Below are 20,430 nucleotides of genomic sequence, written 5' to 3' on the forward strand. Positions count from 1 at the left end.
CTCTTGCTTAGATCAGGTTTCCCACATGAAGCACTGCAACATGAATCCAATGGACACCCCTCTCAGTTACATGACAGTGAAGTGTCCTGAGTGTGATGTGAATAACACTGGGTTGTGAAAGGCCATGCATGACTATATGACAGCTAACAACCTCATTTGGTCTACAGAAATGGAGCCTTCTAGTCACCAAATAGTAGCATTCACTGCACTAGCGCTGTGGTTTAATGGTCCACTTTGTCCCTCTCAGGACACCTTCCAGGATTACCAAGAGATGTTTGTCCAGTTTGGCTACGTGGTGCTCTTCTCCTCAGCCTTCCCCCTGGCTGCCATGTGTGCTCTCATCAACAACATCATTGAGATCCGCAGTGATGCCTTTAAGCTCTGCACCGGCCTGCAGAGGCCCTTTGGAATCAGAGTGGAGAGCATCGGCCAGTGGCAGGTCAGAAATACACTCTTTGAAAGGTTTGCTGTCACCCAAAGAGACAGTTTGAACAATTATAGTAATGTTGTAATAATCTATTTCGGAAGTTGACGGTCATGTAAATGTAACTGTGTAGCAATCGTATTAGATTGATCAATTACCAATAGTCAGCTAGAATAACTGAACAGAACTAAAATGGGCTAAACTAAAATGGTTCATATGTGCAGAGTGTAGCACAAAGTTCCAGCATCAGTGTTAAGAAGCAGCAAAGTATATATTTTTTCCTTCACAGACTGCGATGGAAGCCATGGGCCTGATTGCCATCATCGTGAATTGTTACCTGATTGGTCAGTGTGGTCAGCTACAGCGTCTCTTCCCGTGGCTCAGCCCTGAAATGGCCATCATCTCCATCGTCATCCTCGAGGTACCACCAGTCAGTCTGCCAGTCTGTCTGAAAGGCTTAGAGCCGTGCCTTCTCCACCTTTTCCCTGGGCACCAGCATTTTGTGACCCGGCACAACAAAACGTATTGTAATCAGAAAGTGTGCCAGGTATTTATGCTGCAGACAGGTTCACTGCTGTGTGAATGCGTCTACCTGCAGAGAGATGTGCGGCAGTATATATCACCGTATCAAACGCGACACAGAAACGTGTCACAAATTCCTCTCTGATAGTTAAAGATGTAAAATAGATAGTGTAAATGTATATATGGTGGTATATATGGAAATTCTACGATATACACATATGTCTTACATAACATTGTGTTGTGTGTCTGACCAGACACCCAAACCAAGAGGTGTCTCGCAACAGTTATCTCTTATTCCACACTAGTGACTGACAGAAGCACAACTTAAATGCTGTCCCCGGGTTTCCAACGAGCCAGTCTTTATGAAAACCCTGACCAGATAAATTGACTCTCTCTTCATCCTTTTCCTCTTACTTGGAACATATTTAGATGCTTAGCTCTGCACTCTGTGCCTGCCTATATTTGGAAAAAGGTAAACAGCCTGCAGCTCTGTCTTGGCCTGATAATGAAGTCAGGCCTATCAGGAGCAGCATTTCACGGCCCAAATGATGTTGCGCAAGAATTAGTTCAACTAACATACCCTTTAAAGAGTACTCGGAAGCATTGTGCCCTACATCTGAGTGGGTTTGTGCTTTCATTTATTTCTTGTCTATCTGCAGCACTTTGCCATCCTCCTGAAGTACGTCATCCACGTGGCCATCCCTGACATTCCTACGTGGGTCCGGGAGGAGATGGCTAAACTGGATTATCAGCGCAGGGAGGCCTTTAAGGTAAGTGATGTTGCAGCATGAGAACAAGAATATTTTTATTTATTGTGGCAAAGTTGCAAGAGATTGATAGAGTTCATGCTCGAGAATTATTTAGGCAGTTTGAACAAGCCCTCAAAAGACTCATTATGTGCAAAGTTTTGTAATATAATACAAATCCATAGCAGTAGCCATAAGAGTTGCCAAACTCTGCTGCAAGCATGCTGTACTGCTGCACTGCAGCTTTCTTTTTGGAGATAATTTGCTTGTTTTAAACCTCTGGTGATGTTTTAGCAATGATGCTTTTGAGAAACACAATTTGCAGAACATAGCAAAGAGATGAGGCTGTAGCGGTCCCTGCAGTACTAATGCGGTACTCTTAGTAAGGCATTTGCTCGATGGGTAGCACTGCAGTATTGTAATGGTTAGCTGGGTTAGTGCTGATTCTAGTAAATACATTGTGGGACTGTTTCCCTACCTGTGCAGAAGCATGAGCGGCAGGCGCAGCAGCATTACCAGCAGCTGCAGAGGAGGAAGAGGGAGGAGGAGGAGAGGCAGAGGCAGGCGGAGCATATGGCCCGCAGGGAGAGGGAACGGGACGACAGCAAGGGCGACTCCTCCGGGGATCACCACCACGACAAAAGTCACAGCGGCAAATCACGCCCCGGGGGTGGAGGCGGAGGGGGCAGTGGGTCGGACAAACCCAAGAGGCCCAGCTCTCTGTTGGCCAACAATAACGTGATGAAGCTGAAACAGATCATCCCACTGCAGAGCAAGTTCTCCTCGGGTGGCGCCCGCTCACCTCAGTCACCCACTGGAAGTGAGCCAAAGCTGCCCGGGTTCCTGAGCTTTAAATTCCTCAAGTCACCTGAGAATAAGAAGGAAGGTGCTGCGGCTTCTGCGGCTGCCACCACGGCCACTAATGTCACGGCGACAGCATCATCATCTTCATCATCAGGTAGCAGCTCTCAGGAGCGTTCTCAGTCACCCAGCAAAGCCTTCAACCCTGGGAAACTGTTTAACTTTGGGAAATCTGAGGGGGGGGCGTGTGTGAACGGGGCCGCGCCGCCCAGATCCACGGAAGGATCATCATCGCAGACGTCAGAAAGACAGCCGTCCAGGTCTGACTTGAATGGCGTTCCAGACGAGATCCCCTCGCCTGGAGGGGAAGGGTCAGAGAACGGACATTCAACGGACTTGGACCCGGCCGGCTCTAAAGTCTAGTAGCTCCATAGAGATCAAAGTTGTCGTTGGTTACATCTCAGCTGAAGAAGTGGTGTGCTTACGGTGAGGAAAGGCCTGACCTACCTTCTGTGCTGTCACAGGCTATGTGTAGAGGTACTTGAAGCAGAGAGAGGAAAAGACGAAACTGATGAGAGATGACTTTTGGTTTGCTTTTTTGCTGAGAGACAAAAAAAACAGGCTTTATAAGAAAGACGTAAGCCCTCCTGTCATGACGAATAAAAACACACACAAAAACACACACACTCCCTTGCACACGCAAACGTACAAATCCTTCCTTGTCTGCAATACATAAAGAAATGCATGAGCTGCGTTTCTAATATTTTTAAGCCTTTAAAGCAGAGAGCTGTGTTTCTTGATTCCTTCTAGTCATAAATTGTAAGCATCGCGCTGGCCTCCCACTCGGACACAGCAGCCTGTTGTGGAGGGAAAAGATTAAAAAACATATAAAGTGGTATGAAAGGATCACAGATTGTACATCAAATTACTACTGCGAGTGTTTTTAGCCGTCACAACCCAAGTGATCATTAGATATTGTCTCATTTTTAACTGTGAGGAATTCTTGGGCCCTTCACTTTTATATTGAAGTGGAAAATGGAAGCAATATTGATCAGTGTTTTAATTACTCTTCCCAATCATCACACCAAAACCCTCCCTTAATAAACATCCCCGAGATGTCACCAGCTTTATTTTCAAAGCAGAGGTGATATCTGAGTTTGCGCACTTCTTCCCATCCTGTGACAGAAGCAGATCTGTTCAAAAAGGAAGTAAAGACTTCAGTAAGTCGAGCTGTCACATACCAGTACTTTTCCCAAGAGAGCAAGTGGAAGAGAATTACAAGAAAAGCAAAAAAAAAAAAATGTAAACAGCAGAAGTAGATGAAGGCGATTTGGAGAAAATGGAGCATGGAGGCCTGTTGCGTGCTGTTCTCCATCCAAGCCCGTAGAGCGCCTTGTAAACACAGATGGCGCTCCATTCCACACACTCTAACCAGACTTGGCATTGAGTTAAAGAAGTAACATTTGCACTAAACCCCTACGCCCTGCATAGAACCGTCTCTCCCTCTGCAGGAGAGCGGACCGACACCAGCCTGCCTCATAACATTATGCAAAAGCTGGATTGTTTCGATTTCCTCCTTTCACGCAGCACATGCTATCTACTCACCTGCTCCTGCTCCCAGCAACTATGGGATTTCCTAAATGTTTCAATTTTTTTTTACAGTAATTGCTCTTATTTATGTTGAGCTCCATAGATTTTTTTATACACACCATTTACTGCACTGCTTTGTCGCAGTGCCGATGATGGAAATTTCCTTTTTAACCAAAGCGGTATTTTTCGGATTATGCTGTTAACCCAAGATGTATGTATGTTTTGTTAATCATGTACATCAACGCTGTTTATGGCGTACATTGTGTTACTTGAGTAAGACAGGCCATCATCTACCATTAAACGGTATTTCACTTCTGTGAGGTCTCCAGAAGGTGGTGCCAGATTTCATTTGCATAGCTAAACGTGTTGCTGAACCGCTTGTTCTGATTTACTATGGACTTGTCGCCCATAACATCAGTGTCTCGTCGTCAGCATGCAGTAGGGGCAGCGAAATTAGAGTGTCAGGCTGCAGTCTGAGAGGAAAAATGCATAACGGTGACAGTATAGATACACAAGCACACAGTGAGAAAAGTTTCAGAGGCAATCACACTGGAGGTTGAGGGACAGAAACATTAACTATGCATTTCCACACCACCACCTCTGGCAAGGATTTTGGCAATAACGCTGAGTTGTTGGAGACTTACATGTAATACTAGAGTCTAGACTAACCTGACCCACAGCACCCACCCTACTTACATTATCCCAAGCCAGACTCTATGCATCCTTCCTTTGTGTCCCTTCAGTTTTCATTGTCGGCTCTCCCACCTCCCTCCTGTCTCATCTCTACTGCGACGGATACCCCCTGACTCACAATTAAAATAATAACAATAATCTCATTCATCGCCTGCTTTGTGTTTACAGAATCTGTCCACTGTCGGGGTGATGATGGCAATGAGCTTCAGACACGTCTGTGTATGTTGTGGCTGCTTTCATGTGTCGGTAACAACTTTACAATTAAGTGTAATCCACTTTTCAGTCACAAGACTAAAGAGAATACAAAAACGTACTTCCACAGACAGACAAAAAGATCTTACTGACGTGAAATGCAATAAGGAAATAGGGCATCAATTTGTGTGGTCACATTATCATTTTATTGTTGTTCTTTTTTTTACACTTGGAAATCATTGTTCATTATAAATGTGAAGTGCAAGGTTGAGAGAAACCGAATATATGTATTAGTCACAGGGTAGAGATCAGGATGGTGAGCGTAACTGAGCGTTGTCTCATCAAAACCTTTATTCCTGCAGCATGTGGAGTTCAGGGATGAGTGACACCATGATGCAATAGAGTCCATAAATCGTCATTTGAAAGTCTGTGGCAGTTTGTACAGAAAATGAGGAACCGCTTTCAAAGCTGAGGTGACTAACGTGAGAAGGGCATTTGCTGATACTGGAGCAGCCCAGTGGAGTTTAGGTCATGCCTCCATATTTGTAGTTCCTCCTTATTCAGGGAAAACTTACAGTACAACTTCATATAATCGAAATCAATAACATTAACAAGCGTATCACTTCTTTCATCCTTGCACTCTTGGCAGCAGCAACTAATTCTGCACATGGTTAATATGGAGGTGAAGTAAATGAACAGATCACTGAAAGCTTCATCAGGAGGCATCCCATGCCAGAGGCGGCACCATCACTGTCTTCTCGGGCCAAGCACAGGCGTCCCTCGCACGAGGACAGCAGCTCAGACGGCTGAGACCCATCAGCGGTCTGTAATTCACTCTCACAGCAACAGGGGTTCTTTTTAAGGGTTTGGGCTTATCTAGACTCTTTACAAGCACCATCAGTCTAATGTGAAACCAGTCAGGAAGGACTGAATTTAGTAAATGTACTGATTTGTTCTGGATTTTAAGAGTGGATTTGAAAAGGTGAGATTCTCACCACAGCTACATTAAAACCTGACTCTAACCTCAGAGTTTAGGGTATGACATCTTCATGGAAGCCTCACTTACTGAACATCATATGCTCTTCCAATGTACCACTGTACAAAAAAAAAGATCTTTTAAAGAGAAATACTGGGAAATGGGATTATTTATTTCTTTTAATTTATTTTGTCATATTTTTGTAAGACCTGAAAAATAGTTAATAAAACTATTTCAAATGCATTTTGTGTTGTGACCAACTTGTTCCTGCAAAATCACGAATGTACATTTTTCTCTCGTTCTTAAATCAAGGACTTGAAATTATCTATTTAAAGTACCACAAGACAAATACCCAGCTTCAATCCAGTTTTATTTCAGCAAAGCTATAAAGAACATGTCCGACCTAACACACGAAATGGGGCAAGGCTTAGGGTGATGTAGAACAGTCTATCTGAGCAGAAGCATAATGTGATTTTACGCCTCAGAAACAGACGGTATTTACACTGTAGGTAGGGAGATAACTGACCACACTGTCAACCCACATTGCAGCATCGATTAAAAAAAAGGACAGGAGGCTGCGATGTGACTGCTGGGCAGTGATACAAACATTGAGAAAAAAAAAGAAGCTTTATTCAGTGTTGTACAGCATAGGACACCAATACAAACTGAATCCCAGGAACAAGGCAGGATGGCAACTGCACTTTGCTGTGCATGCTTATTGTGCATTCTATGGCTGAAAATGTAACACCCCTTTAAGCCCCCCATGTTCACCTACGCCAGCTCTCACACCAAAACCATCCAGGGCTGTCATCAGCACAGGGCAGACAGCACAGCTACCCCAGGCCCTGAGCTGGGGGAGCACAAGGGTCCTAATATGATGACATTTTGTAAGGCCTATAGGCTAATACCTTCCACAGTCACACACGATAACACCACGACTCCAGCATCCCTCAGGTTTTATTACTGCTCCAGGAATATAATACCCAGCCATCAACATGCAAGGCAAGGTAACATCCACTGGGCACAGGGGCTCTTTACTTACATGGGTCATTTCCTATCGCATCCATGTATTGTTTTACAAAAAGGCAGACACAAAGATACATTGGATAAACTTATTGTGGTACTGGCAAATATTTACACACATCATCATGTATTCTTTTTCCCTTTTCCAGATATTACTATACATATTTTACTTCACTATCTGTGCTGTTACCTTGTTGTGCAACTGAAATCCAGCATCACATTTTACATCACGTTTTCCTTCTTTTACTTCGACGTCCTTTGATGAAAGAACAGCTAAAACTCAGATGAAATGCCATTTTTACTAGCCTCGATTAGCCAGAAGGTGGTGCTAGGTGTAAAAATATTTCTCAGAAACACCAACACAATATTTATCCGACAAGCACAAGTCCCAGAATAGAATGAAGATATGTATATTCACCATAAACACACATCTAAGGGGATTCTGGAAGAGTTGCTTCTACTTTGTGCTGTTCTTCACAGTGCATTCTTGGTTCTGTTGATTAAAACAGTGTGGAGAAATGTCGCAGTGCCCCCATGTGGCTGCAGAGTGGGCAGTGAAACTGAGAGGGTGGGCACTGTGGCTGGCAGGAAGCTCATTGCCATACATGAACAACAACAGATATAATAAAATTAAAACAGTAACAAAACAATTTCTTTGCACAAATCAGGGCAGTCTCTCCAGGTGACAGAAGGCTACAAGTCATGTATCAGTTATGAGACTGTTTTTAAGGGTAGTGTCTGACTTCATCTGTCAAGACCACCTCTGATCTACTCTGACACTTTTCAACTCTTCACTCACCTCACACATACAGCACAGCACAACACACAACACTCACTCACGGCTCAGCATGCATACAAACATATACGCGTTTACTAACCCACACAGGGAATAGCCAACATAAATAAAAGAAACACGGGTATAAAGTCCCCTCCCCATCAACGGCTCAGTTCGGACAGTGTAAGTGACTAACAGCGACTCTGAGATCTTTTCTGGTTTCATGATTTTCACACACACGATCTTTAACACCATAAATGGCTGCTTTATTGACAGGAATTTCCCTACTTCCCTATGGGTGACTCTTAATTTCATGCCAGGACAGGCATCCTGTCCTGCCAGAGAGCAGAATGGCCAGAAGTGTTTATTCAGGTGGGATTATCCTTTGCCTTTGTTAGTTTATATTGGCTATACCCGCACACATTCGCACACACACACACACACACACACACACACAAACAATTATGAGTCCTCATTCATCTCTTGGCTATCTGTCCTGGCGATCTTCCTTGGGGGTGCGGGGCTGTCACCCTCACCTTGCTCCTGTTCCCTTTTCTTTGCTGCATTCTGTGTGACATAAGATTATACAGCAGTGAGTTAAGTCACACAGTTTCTCAGGTAAGACTCAGGTAATTGTTGTCAAGAAGTGAAGCCAGACTGAACTGCATATGCTCACCTTTTTGTCCCACTGCTGATGGAGGTAACGCAGGAGGATGTTGGTTTTCTCTGTTACAATAACTGTAGAGCAAACAGTCAGCATATTAATGACAAATTATGTTAACAGCTCATCAGTTTAGAGCACAGTCTCCACAAAATGATACCAGTTGATCATTGGTGAACATTTAAGGATATTTATTTATAGGACATTTACTGTTTAAGAAGTGTTTACGTGTAAGACTTTTCTCCACAAGTTCTGACCTTGAGCTCTTAGCTGTGAGTTGGGTTACTTACTCTGTTCAGAGGGGTATTCACGTGTTGGAAGGTACACAGAGGGCCTCCGATTCTGTAAACAGGACAAATTACAAATCACAGATGTACATTCTTCTGCAGTTCAGGAACAATAACAACATTTTTATTTCTACATGATTTGTGACCATATCCTCTATAACAAATATTCACGAGGATTAATGACAGTCCGAGAAGATTAATTTCATCGTAGGGTACTTACAGATGCTTTACAAACAGAGTCTGCATGGAACCTGCTGAAGTTGCTCTTATTGTAGACAGGAAGTCCTTTCAAGAAATCCGCCTGTGGGAAGACATTTAAGTTATGATTATACCCTGTAGCTCTGATTTAGTGAGTCTTTTTTCATCTCGCATTTAATCTGAATTTAAACACTACAAGCCCCCAGACACCTGCCTATCTGACTTCCACAAATATCTTACTTTTAGCAAACAAACTAGTTCACCTGTGGCATTTCATAGGAAGAGTCCAGATTTATCGGTTGACAACAGTGCAGGTGAAAACAGTTTTCTAATACGGATGTTAGAAAAATCACCGATGAGTGGTCCGTCCAAATGACTGTAGATGCAGGATACCAGTCACGGAGTCGGTGCTGGGCGTTCCCTCATCTTAATAACCCATACACGCTACTGGGCCCGCTACTCTCCCGGTAACGTCCCCAGTAACCTCCCAACAAGGTGAAGATATCAGATCGTGCACAGCAGTGCGCACACCAAGTGCTTTCAAATGAGCCGGTCGGAGCTGAGCAGCTCAGAGCACAAAACGATGCCGGTTTGGCCTTGGTGAATGCCAACAGGAGAAGCAGGTGTGGCTAGCAGCTATCTGTTACCCATAGTTAGCTGGCTAAATATTACCATATTGCCTCTGACAACCATAGTACAGCTTAGGCTAACGTTGCCAGTCTGGTGCATGTGGAATAATTACCTTCTCCATGATAATGCTAGATATTTCCAACGTCAAAACGCCGACTTGGACTTGGGTTGGTGTCTGTTCTGCTGGTGGTGATGGCAGGCAGTGTGAGTATGTAACGGTTAGCCGCGCTAGCTCACTGGCTAGTTCACCGAGATAGCTGTCCTATCGCGTCCTCTTGGTATAGAAAACAACGACCTTCACACACGAATTCTTGTTTCCATTCTAGATCCCGGTGTCTATGAAAAAACGAAGCTGTACTCAAAAAAAGTAACCCAAGTTGTCATTGCATGAGTTAGCAAAGCTAGTTACACAGGACTTCTTCAGCTAGCATGGCTGGATGGTAGCGACGCTTCCTTAGCCACGCCTACGAGAGTGCCTAATTGGCTTTCCCTTGCTCTCACGTGGTAGTATCTTGCCCTGGGAGCCAATCAGTAAACAGAAAAACTCTCAACTCCTCCCTAAAACATCTATCTGGCTGTCCCACACGATGAGCTTCATTATAAGAAACATCACTAACTACTGACCCAACAGTTTGAATAGTCTTTAGCTCTCACTTATACAACTATGACTTAAGTGCATGTTATTTCTGTTTAGTGATCTGGTGAGCTGACCACATTAAGTCATGTTTTGTTCTTTAAATGGGTGTGAGACATCTTGTGAGGGAGCATTGCAGTCAATGAATGAAGAGACAATAAGAGTTAAAAGCGTGGTATTCCCTAAAGACCCACTGATATTTAAAACATACAATAGTAGAATCACTTGAAAAAAGTTTTAAGCTTTTGGTTTAAAGCTGCAACACACACTCTCATTTGATGCTTTCTGATACCCAGGTATGTGCTCTTTCCAGCTATCTCATTCAACAACACAATATTATTGTACCATCACAGCATATTAAGATAAACTTTGAAAACATTTTAATTTCGAGGGAGGCTGAATTGCAGTTGGCTCAGTGGGTGTGTTTGCTGGGTCCTGATGTCTGTGGTCTTCTCTCGCCTCACTGGCACCTACCTCCTGGACTCCTTGCAAATAGTTACCTAGCAACGACAGCCATGGCAACTGCTGCATCACCACCTCCTTAAGATGCTGGAGAGGGGATGCTGATAACATGAAGGGAATATTCTTTGCTAATGTGGAATATGTTTGCATTGTAACTTGAGGGGATTTGTATAACTTGTGTTATTTGTGTATTTTAGATTTAGATTTAGAAATTAAAAATAGTTTGGAAAATGCTTCAGACTTATGCGAAAAACTTGACCTCCTCATGTTAGTCGTGGCCTTTAAGGAGGCCAGAACAATAACTCACCAGCTGCTTTTACGTTTGTTGCTGGATTATTATTTTATTTTGTTTTATTTTATTTTATTTCATTTTATTTTACGTTTTCAAAGACAGCTCCTAGGTCAAAGTTGAATGAGGCTACTTTTTCACCACTGGTAATAAAATGTCTATATGAATGTGTTTTTTTTTTTTTTTTTTTTTTTTTTTTTTTTTTTTATACTGAATACAGAAGTCTTTTTTTGTCTTTAAGAATACATCCACTGCTTGTCTCGCGTCACATAGCAGCAGGGGGCAGCTCCTCACATCCGCAAACCGAACCGGGACGCATCGCATCCACGGCTGATGGGTTAAAACCACCCTGACAGCCACCATCCTGAGCTCACCGGCGCGTCTCCAAGCGCACCGTCACCAACATGCCGGCACGGACCCGCAGAGCTGGAGCACGCAGACATTTGGATCCACTTCTGAGCCACAGAAAGATACGCTGTGAGTAGGCTGACACTGTCCGCCATGTGGAGGCTACCTACACGACAACAGAAGCCAGATAAATTAGATTATTGGATTGACTGCAACAGATTATAGCTCTCCTACTTCCTCGATGGTTCATAAGAAAAACGCATCAATCTGATCATATTTCACATCGACTTTTCGGAAATATAAAGGTGAGTATTCTCCTTTCCTGCCGCCTATTGCTGTGTTTACTTCATATTCATTTGTTATGGTTTATGCTGCAGATTATTGGCAACAGCCAAGAGGCAGGCCGCTGCACATAAAGTTGCGTTGCAGCTGACCAAGACAAACAGGTTACTGAGTGTTTATAAAACTATGAAAATTAAACTGTATTTCGCAATAGAGGAGAGCACAGGAAACATTCTGGCACCTGCCTGCATCAGACGGCTGTGAGTGGCCCAGTCATCTCGCTTTGTTGTTATTAGTGTATAGATGGGACCATTAGCTTCACGCAGGGCGCCAGGTAAAACACGCTGTTTTCTACTGACAGCAACAAAGCGACTTCAGTACGTAGCGGAGCGCTACCATTCGTTCCTGTTTGAGTGGTTGTTTTTCTTATTGCTCAAACTGTTACACTGGTTTGTGATGTGAACCTGCGAGCTGGGTGTTTCTGATGAATGGCCACAATAATGGTCCAGAAGAACTGGATTTGGCGCACAAATGACCCCAAACGTGTTCACTTTTGAATAGATTTCTCTCTGCTGAGTAGTGGCTCTAATCACTTACAAGGACGGAGTGTTTCTAACCAACATGTGGGTCAATGCTGTTTGATTGATTTCTTTCATGCATTCAAAGTTATTGAGTTTCTCATCAGTTGCGTTTTCATGTAGACAGTGATGGCACATTTGGCTCAAGGTGTGTAATATACAGCACTACAATGCAGCTCCTTTCATTTTTCTTTGCAGAAGTCCCCAATAAAGACAAAAATGATAATGTTTCAGGCCAGGATAGCACTATACATTGTGGCAGACAGCAGCAAGCAAGTGCAAGGGTCAGGATTCAGTGTTGGTGGCACATCACCTAACAAGCTGTTGTCTATCAGCAATGAACCCTCTGTGGTTGTTTTTAATCTCCGTGACGGTCTCTGCTCTTCTCTTGGCACCAGTCCACACTGTGAGTGTGTCTGACCTGCGTGAATCGTTATATAACAGCCTCCTGCAGCCGCTGACAACAGAAGCCATGTACAGGAATGACTATTAGAGTCCAAATAGAAGACGCCAAGCAAAGTGAGGCAAACAGTTATGAAACACACCAGTAGGATTTTATTGAGGAGGACAGTGATTTCTCTCCAAGCAATCGGTGAGGGAGGCGGAATCGTGACTGGGACGTTTTCATTGATAATTTTGGTGTAAAAGTGAAATTGCTGCCCTTACAATCTTACCTAATTACAATCATGAATTGCCCTTTAACAAGGCTGTTAACACCTGACTGCTCCAGTGGCCAACTGAAAAAACACTGCTAGTATTGGTCAGGTGTACACCCAGGTGTGATTTTGTGCCACTTTGCAAAGTGATATATAAAAAGAGCACAGGGGCTGTGTCCTCCTGTATGGAGTCCCCACTGCTGTACCAGATGTGGTCTGGTTTGGAATCATGATGCCTTATTGCTACCATCACAGGTATGTCTTAAAGACTATCTGTGTTTTGCACCAATCTGAATGAAGTATGATATGTAATAGTAGCGAGAACTCTCAGTTATTGTCTCTGATGTTTTCCCCTCTAATACTTCTTCTAATGTTCTTTCCTTATTAAAAACACCATCTGTGCTCTGCCCCAATTAATTATATATGTGGACTATGACAAGGGGAGACTGCAATGAAAAAGAGGCCTATGGCAGGATTTTCCCACGCAACACCACGTCCGTATCGGTTACTGGCACAAAGCAACGGTGCATTTTAAAGTTGATTCTAATATATGAGGTGGATGAGGGGAATCAGGCAGTTTAAAAGAGGGCCATGGTGGAGGAACAGATTTTTTTTTGTCTGTAAAGGTTGAAAAGTTTATTGGATTTGTTTAGGGCATAGTAGTAAAAGATGCATCCATTCAAGTGTCAATGTCTAATGACAATAAGAACCTTCTTGTCACCAAAAGAGGTTTCCGAAAAAAAAACAACAAAAAAAAAAAAAACAATTGCATACATCACAGGTCGCACGTTGTGTCTGGATAATGGATGTCTTTTGATGTGAGAATAATATTAGAGGTGAATGTCTCCCTGAGTGATATCAAAATGGCTTGCTCAGCCTCCTCCGGTCAGTTCACACGCAGCACTGTACAACACTGCTGTTTGGATAAAGGATGTGCAAGTATAAGCAGAAAGGGCACGAGGATAGCCAGCAAAGCAGGAATGCTGGTTTTATTGTGTCCATAATCCTCAGATGAAAAGCAGTAGCTGGTGGGTTGCCAGCAGAGAAAAAGATTCAACAAATCACTCAGAGGGGTAAGATTGTTACCAAACAGTGTCACTGTTTTCATCTAGAGAGGAGACGGACAGATTGTGTTTGTGTGGACTTAGACAGAGACACAGAGACTATAATCCCCTCTAGCAGGGAGGGGAGCAGCAGGATGGTAGGTTAATACCACCAGCAGCAGTATATACTGTACCTGTAGTGTGTATGAGACATGCATTACATATAGCGTCATCCATTCTTTGGATATTTACTTCTCTGATGGCAAATTGTTCCCACTTTTTTAAAATGAGCAGTTTGGAGCTCACAAAGAAGCCAGTTTGTTGTTGTAGGTGGTTGGAATATGGAGTAATTACTAAAATCCTTACCTTTTGATGTGCACATTAATAATATCTTCACATTATCATAACATGAGGACTGCCATGACTAAGATCATTTGAATATGTGTCTGTGTGTGTGTGAGTGTGCTACTCTGCATGTGTTCTCTATATGAGCACGCCAACATAATAATGTAACTCTGCTCTATTGTTAATTATGCCTCAAGAAGCGTACTGGGCCATACGTCAAAAAAATAGCATTAATTAATGTATGTTGTTTTGTGGTTGTGACTGGCAGTATGGCAGCGTGTGCTGGCGCAGAGTGATCACATGGTGGACAGCTTTAACCCAGGGAGCTATTACTGTCCACGTCTATTAATACCCCAAAGTCTGCGCTGAGGGAAGATGCTGCTCACGTCTCGAGGGTTTGAGTTGTACTTAGATTCCAGATTGTAAGGGCACAAGAACTTGTTTACCTGTTTGAATGGTGCATTTAAGGTTCCCACAAGTTTGTTTGATTTAGAGATTTAAAGTTGTCCTGAAGATAAATGAGAATAATGACATGGTTCTTAAAAATGGCATAATGCAGTACAGCAACAGAGTAGAGCAATTCTTGGGCAGATGTTTATACAGATATTGGGAAAATTCTAATAACAATATAAGTCTTTTTCTTAAAATAAGTGCATGTAATACACATGTTTCAGATCTGAGGTAGAGATCCAGATTAAATCAAAGAATTACAATATGAACAATATAAATGTAAAATGTTATTGTCAGATTCCATCATCTAGTCATTGTTTTGCAAATTAATCAACACACACAAAATAATGCTATGTCTTTCTGATGTTTTTTGAACTACACTTTAATTTTTTATGGCATACAGAGTGTGTGTTTGATATAATACACACGAACATCACAAATATTACATAGACCTTACTCTCGCTCCTATCACACCTGCAGCTAATTAGCTAACGGCAGCTAGTAGATAGCTACAGCACAGAGTATAGTGAGCAGCAGTTAGCGGTTACTCTGGTGCTATGCTGCCCCCTATTTGTTTGGAGTCCTTTCACAGAAGGCCAATTCTTACATATTGTACCTTTAAGTTAAATAGAGTACTTGGTTCCTTTTACAATTTATGTACCTTTGGTTTTCACTCACGCTTGCATGTGTGTGCTGATCTTCGTGTGTTTTTATATGAAATATCCCCTACAGACTGGCAGCCATGCTGACCAGCTTTATGGAGGGTCTTCTCTGCTGCCTGAACTCAAAGTCGGGCAATGTTGTGGCACCTGTAGAGACTTCAGAAGCAGCTGATGGCTACGAGTTTGTGGAGGTGAAACCAGGCCGCGTCCTGCGGGTTCGACACATCATTCCTGACCGGCCGGTGGTGGAGGAACCTGCTGGGCAGGGTGGGAGTGTCAGCTGCAAACGAAAGATCACAGTATATCGTAATGGACAGCTATACATCGAGAACCTGGGTGACAGAGCGAGTGCAGAGCTGAAAAACTGCCAGAATGGAGATACAGAGCCAAACAGCACTGTGGAGGTTGAACTGACAGACTGTAACTCATCAGCGCCTGTCAACATCCCTGAGGTCAGGTCTGAGTCCATCACAGCCGTCAAAGACGGGACGTCTGAAACAGGAGCAGGAGGAGAGGCACCTGCTGCCGCACAGGCCGACCAGTCGCAGCAGCCCAGGAAGCGCAGGCGGAAGCCCAAGCGCACCGTGGTGATCGACTGCGAGAGGAAGATATCGGCCTGCAAAGGGACACATCAAGACGTGGCTCTGTTCTTCATCCATGGAGTGGGAGGCTCGCTGGACATCTGGGGTAGCCAGCTGGACTTCTTTTCCAGGCTGGGCTATGAGGTGATCGCCATGGACCTGGCAGGTCATGGAGCCAGCTCAGCACCACAGATAGCTGCTGCATACACTTTCTATGCCTTGGCTGAGGATATGAGACTTATCTTCAAGAGATATGCCCGCAAGAGGAATATTCTCATAGGACATTCTTATGGGTAAATTAAAAAACACTCGAGTTACACACATTTTTGTTCTTGCCCATAATATCATGAAGTATGAGAAGCCCAATTACATCAAGTACAGCATTATCAACATAGTGTGATAGTGTTGAAATAATCATTATATGGAGCTACAGTGGGTTTGATCATTGTCATTTAATTCGTTTAATAAGCAAAAAGGCCAAACATTCGCTGTCTCCAGCTTTTCAAGTGCTCCTGCGTTTGCTGCTTGGTCAGTTTTATATGAGTGTGTGTGTATTGTCTTAAAGTGAGAGTATGTAAGGTTTAAAAGAAGAAATGACACAATCTCCCTTTTACAAATGAAATCACAAGCCCTAAAAAGCAACTTTTCCCAATTCAGTACATTCAATGTTTTTGCTTTTACAGCTAAACTTGATCTGGTATTCTACTGTGGTGGCTAATGCTAGCTTGTGTTAGCAAACTTTGCATATTGCTGTGCAACTGTTTTGAATGACAGAATTCCAGATGTCTACATTCTTACTAAAACCGAAACAAACAAACGGCCCCGATTCTTCTAGCCTGCCTTGTGACGGGCCTTCTGTTCCGCTTGCCTAGTGTCTCCTTCTGCACCTTCCTGGCCCACGAGTATCCGGAACAGATCCACAAGATGGTGATGATCAACGGCGGTGGTCCCACAGCTCTGGAGCCCAGCCTCTGCTCCATCTTCAACCTGCCCACCTGCGTGCTTCACTGCCTCTCCCCGCTGCTAGCCTGGAGCTTTCTCAAGTAAGACAGCAGCAGTGACAGAGACGAAAATTTTGCTTTTGGTTGATCGGTCTACAGTTAGTGAACAAAAAAGGCTACAGTTGCTACAGGCAATTTCACCAGGCCAAATAATTGTGATGCATTTTGCACAGTTTTTCATTGATCAACATGTATTTAGCATGATGAACATGCCAGAGGACAGTGGCATCCCTCTTCTCTATTCTTCTCAAGTCAAAGTTTAATATGTGAAAGTATAATATGTGCCCATCTAATGAGGAGGGGTCTGACAACATGACTGTGTCCTGTCCATCAGTCCAAACATCTGATCTTTAACTTACATAGCAGCACATCAAACTATCAGGAAGCATCTCAACCAGAAACCCACACATTTGTTTTACTAGAAAGTGTGATATTTATGCTAATTCTGCCCTCATGTGACACTGTGTGTGTTCATTTCAGCCACAGGTGAATGTCATCAGAATCCTTTCCTTTTTAAGCCGTTTGTATTTAAGGTAAATCTCCTCTGCTCTGCCCCCTACAGGGCTGGCTTTGCTCAGCAGGGTGCCAAGGAAAAGCAGCTGCTGAAAGACAACAACGCCTTCAACGTGTCGTCCTTTGTGCTGCGCGCCATGATGAGCGGGCAGTACTGGCCTGAGGGGGACGAGGTCTACCACGCTGAACTCACCGTGCCCATCCTGCTGGTTCACGGCATGCATGACAAGTTTGTCCCTGTTGAAGAGGACCAGCGCATGGCGGAGGTGAGTGGGCCTCTTCAGCCCCCAGCCCAGGAGTCAAATAGGGAAGCTGACCCTCTAAGACACTGCTGTCACACTGCTGAGTGTCATAATTTCATCCCATAATCAAATTAATGCAATGCATCACAAAACTACATGTAATGTGAAACAGGGGACCTGAACTGAAAACCCACAGAAAAAATATCACCTTACTCTGCAGTTCCTCTCAGCTTTATGGAGCATTTTAGCATCTGTTGGATCAGTTTTTTGGTTTTATGGCCCATTCTGGATCACTGTCACCTCTCTCATCAGTGTTGTATCCAGATGTAGCCGGCAGCTGTTTTCAGCAAACATGCTGTGATAAACCCAGTGAGCGCGAGCTGCCCAGCACCAAACAGCAGACAGACAACTTTAGCGACTAGCTGGTGAACACACGTAGGAGCATTTAGTTGCTAAAGAGCCAGATATTTCCCTCAGGGGTTGGTGGAGACCAAAACTGAGCTAAAAGGAGACCAGTTGGACACCAGGTGGTCAGAAACACGACTCTTAATAAACGCTTGTCTTCCGCCACAAAGTGAGTATGCTTAGGTCAACAATGGTCAACATTCGTGTGAAGTATATGGAAATCGTAGTTTAAACATTACAACTACCTACAACTACCTGAGCTTTAGGGACTGATGTGTAGGATCACCCTTGGAAAAAAGACACAAAACTAAATTAGAAGGCTTAACTATTCCTTTCAGCACCCACCAAAACTGGTCAATGAAAAAGATGTGGAAGTGGAAGTGTTTTGTTTGTGATTACAAAATCTAACTTCTCTTATTTTTCTTTTAACTCGCTGTCAGATCCTTCTAATGGCCTTCCTGAAGGTCCTGGAGGACGGCAGTCACATGATCATGATGGAGTGTCCCGAGGCTGTCAACACTCTCCTGCATGAGTTCTTCCTCTGGGAGCCGGCCACCCTTCCACCACCGAAGAAAGAGTCCAAAACACGTCCAGAGACTGCCAAAGCCCTTTCTGACAACACCAAGGCTACATCTGACCCTTCCAAGGTCCGACCTGCAACAGCGAGGCAGGCTTCGTCCAACGGCGGCACAGAGAAACAGGCAGGCAGCAAGGACAAGAAGTGACTGAAGGTCAAAGCTGAAGCTTCCCCTGGTTGTCACAACATATCGAGGCTGGCCATGCACTTTGTGGGTCCTGATAATCTGAGCTGGGTTTTTGGCTGTTTGACCCGACGCTGAGACAGAAGAGCCAGTTTATCTGAAACAGTCCAGCTAAAGGTGGGACGAGTGAAGGTGTGACGTGATGCAGGGAATTCAGGTTTTCCAGTTATGCCAGCTGCTGAGCTGAAGGACAGAGGACAAAGAGCTCTAATGCTGGAAGCTGGAGGTCCGTTCTTCAGCTTACAGCTCCCTCTCATCAACATACAGCAGGGAAGATATAGCTGTGCCTTGAAGTGGAGGGTGGTGATGATGTCATTTAAGGTGGAACAAGAGATGGAGACTGTGACATACAGCCATGAGGGTGAAGAAGACATAACGTTTGACTTTTGTGGACAAATCAGAAAGTGTCACCTGCCATACTGACAGTTCCATTTTTAGAAAGGGTAACACTTGATTGCCTGGTCTGACTTTTGCCATCCCTAACATGTGGAGAAGCAAAACAAATGAAACATGCTCCTGGTCGACTGTCTGCTGCCCCACATAAAGCAGCAGCAGAGTCTGAACCTCATGGAAACCAGCGAGGTGGTAAATTAGCCTAATGTGTTAGCCTAGTTGAGGTTTAATATCAAATCTTGACACAGTTTTGTCAAATGTCTCTCTGTGTGCATGTTGGGGGAACGTTATGTATCACACGCAATGAAAAATTGTAGACCTCTTGTAGAGGTGAGGTGGGAAGGCATGTCTTGATTAAAGATGCACAATCAGTATTTTTTTGGCCATTTCCTCGTCTTCGACACCTCTAAGAGGTAAACCAGAATATTATTTTTACACAATGAATGAGAAGTTCACAAGCTTAGAAGGAGCCTTATTGACTGCTCGCCCAGTAGCTGCTTCTGCTGTCTGCTGCGGTTTGAGGATGTGAGATGTGACATGTAAAGCTGAACAATGGAAGAATGATTAGGTGCTGGCGAGGACACAAGTAAAAGTAAATTTGCTGCTTCCTAGAATTCAGGGAAATGCGTCTTTGGTCATTAATCTAGCAATAGTTGAGGCTCAGCATGATTCATAACCTTGTGTGAATGGGCCAAAGTTTTTGCACAAATCATATGTACATGATGAGCTGTTAACTCAATAATAAATTAATCAATTCAATAACAGCTTGTACTGAGATACATCAGTGAAGAGCAATAAAAATAAACACCGAACTATATTTAATAATAATAATTAATTTTTGCATACTGCATTATCAACTTCCATACATATTAGAAAGCATTTGTTGTAATGGCTCCTCTGTTTTCTGCAAAAAGCAATGTGTATGCAGCTGATGAATGTATTTTCCTTTTTTTGTACACCTGTTTTTGTTTTTTAGGACAAAAGCCCATCTGTGCTAGAAGGTTTGCATAAATTAATTCATTGCTCAATGAATATTAGGGATTTATTTGTCACTGAAACTACGCTGCTCTGCAATGTTGTTGTTGTTTACCTGGAAAAGTGAAGTCAAACTCTAATATGTTAATACAATCAAAGTGTTGTTGAGCCAACAGTTAAATGTCCTCACTGACTGCATCAGTGCACTGTAACTCTGCTGAACTCTTTGACAGTTTGTTGTGAGCCTGTGACTCCGCTCCATCATGTAGTCTGACTGTTTTTTTGACCACTA

At 43.5% G+C, this 20,430-nt stretch overlaps 3 protein-coding genes across 4 annotated transcripts in view; 2 read left to right on the top strand and 1 right to left on the bottom strand.

The window, feature by feature from the left end:
• ano8b (anoctamin 8b) overlaps positions 1-6,187 on the top strand; it is a 37,006-nt gene extending 30,819 nt beyond the window's left edge. Inside the window, exons 16-19 of the mRNA XM_041935111.1 lie at positions 248-439; positions 714-845; positions 1,606-1,716; positions 2,179-6,187. Of these exons, the coding sequence (XP_041791045.1) occupies positions 248-439; positions 714-845; positions 1,606-1,716; positions 2,179-2,916 (1,173 nt within the window). The 3' untranslated portion in view covers positions 2,917-6,187. The remainder of the gene's footprint in view (positions 1-247; positions 440-713; positions 846-1,605; positions 1,717-2,178) is intronic.
• Positions 6,188-6,326: 139 nt separating this feature from the next.
• LOC121605657 (DET1- and DDB1-associated protein 1) lies at positions 6,327-9,948 on the bottom strand. 2 transcript variants are annotated; one of them, XM_041935661.1, is made up of 5 exons: positions 9,631-9,948; positions 8,911-8,991; positions 8,694-8,745; positions 8,419-8,480; positions 6,327-8,309 (listed from the first exon to the last, which is right to left on the bottom strand). In XM_041935661.1, the coding sequence occupies exons 1-5, from the start codon at positions 9,637-9,639 to the stop codon at positions 8,205-8,207; spliced, it is 309 nt and encodes a 102-aa protein (XP_041791595.1). In that variant the 5' UTR covers positions 9,640-9,948; the 3' UTR covers positions 6,327-8,204. The 2 variants fall into 2 exon arrangements, with proteins under 2 accessions (XP_041791595.1, XP_041791596.1); XM_041935662.1 differs by lacking the exon at positions 9,631-9,948 and adding an exon at positions 9,152-9,278.
• A 5,399-nt stretch (positions 9,949-15,347) lies between these two features.
• Positions 15,348-18,734, top strand: abhd8b (abhydrolase domain containing 8b). The gene is made up of 4 exons (XM_041935300.1): positions 15,348-16,141; positions 16,721-16,891; positions 17,412-17,628; positions 18,450-18,734. The coding sequence occupies exons 1-4, from the start codon at positions 15,348-15,350 to the stop codon at positions 18,732-18,734; spliced, it is 1,467 nt and encodes a 488-aa protein (XP_041791234.1).
• The last annotated feature ends 1,696 nt before the right edge of the window (positions 18,735-20,430 follow it).

This window comes from Chelmon rostratus, chromosome 4 (genome assembly GCF_017976325.1).
Source record: "Chelmon rostratus isolate fCheRos1 chromosome 4, fCheRos1.pri, whole genome shotgun sequence".
Taxonomy (NCBI): Eukaryota; Metazoa; Chordata; class Actinopteri; order Chaetodontiformes; family Chaetodontidae; genus Chelmon; species Chelmon rostratus.

Bases quoted from the DNA above. Each gene is read 5' to 3' on its own strand.
- abhd8b (XM_041935300.1), top strand. From the start codon at position 15,348: ATGCTGACCAGCTTTATGGAGGGTCTTCTCTGCTGCCTGAACTCAAAG. The intron at 16,142-16,720 runs GTAAATTAAAAA...CCGCTTGCCTAG, and splicing joins CTCATAGGACATTCTTATGG to TGTCTCCTTCTGCACCTTCC. The intron at 17,629-18,449 runs GTGAGTGGGCCT...ACTCGCTGTCAG, and splicing joins AGGACCAGCGCATGGCGGAG to ATCCTTCTAATGGCCTTCCT.
- LOC121605657 (XM_041935661.1), bottom strand. The intron at 8,746-8,910 runs GTAAGTACCCTA...TCCTGTTTACAG, and splicing joins ACTCTGTTTGTAAAGCATCT to AATCGGAGGCCCTCTGTGTA. The intron at 8,310-8,418 runs GTGAGCATATGC...TATGTCACACAG, and splicing joins ATCAGCAGTGGGACAAAAAG to AATGCAGCAAAGAAAAGGGA.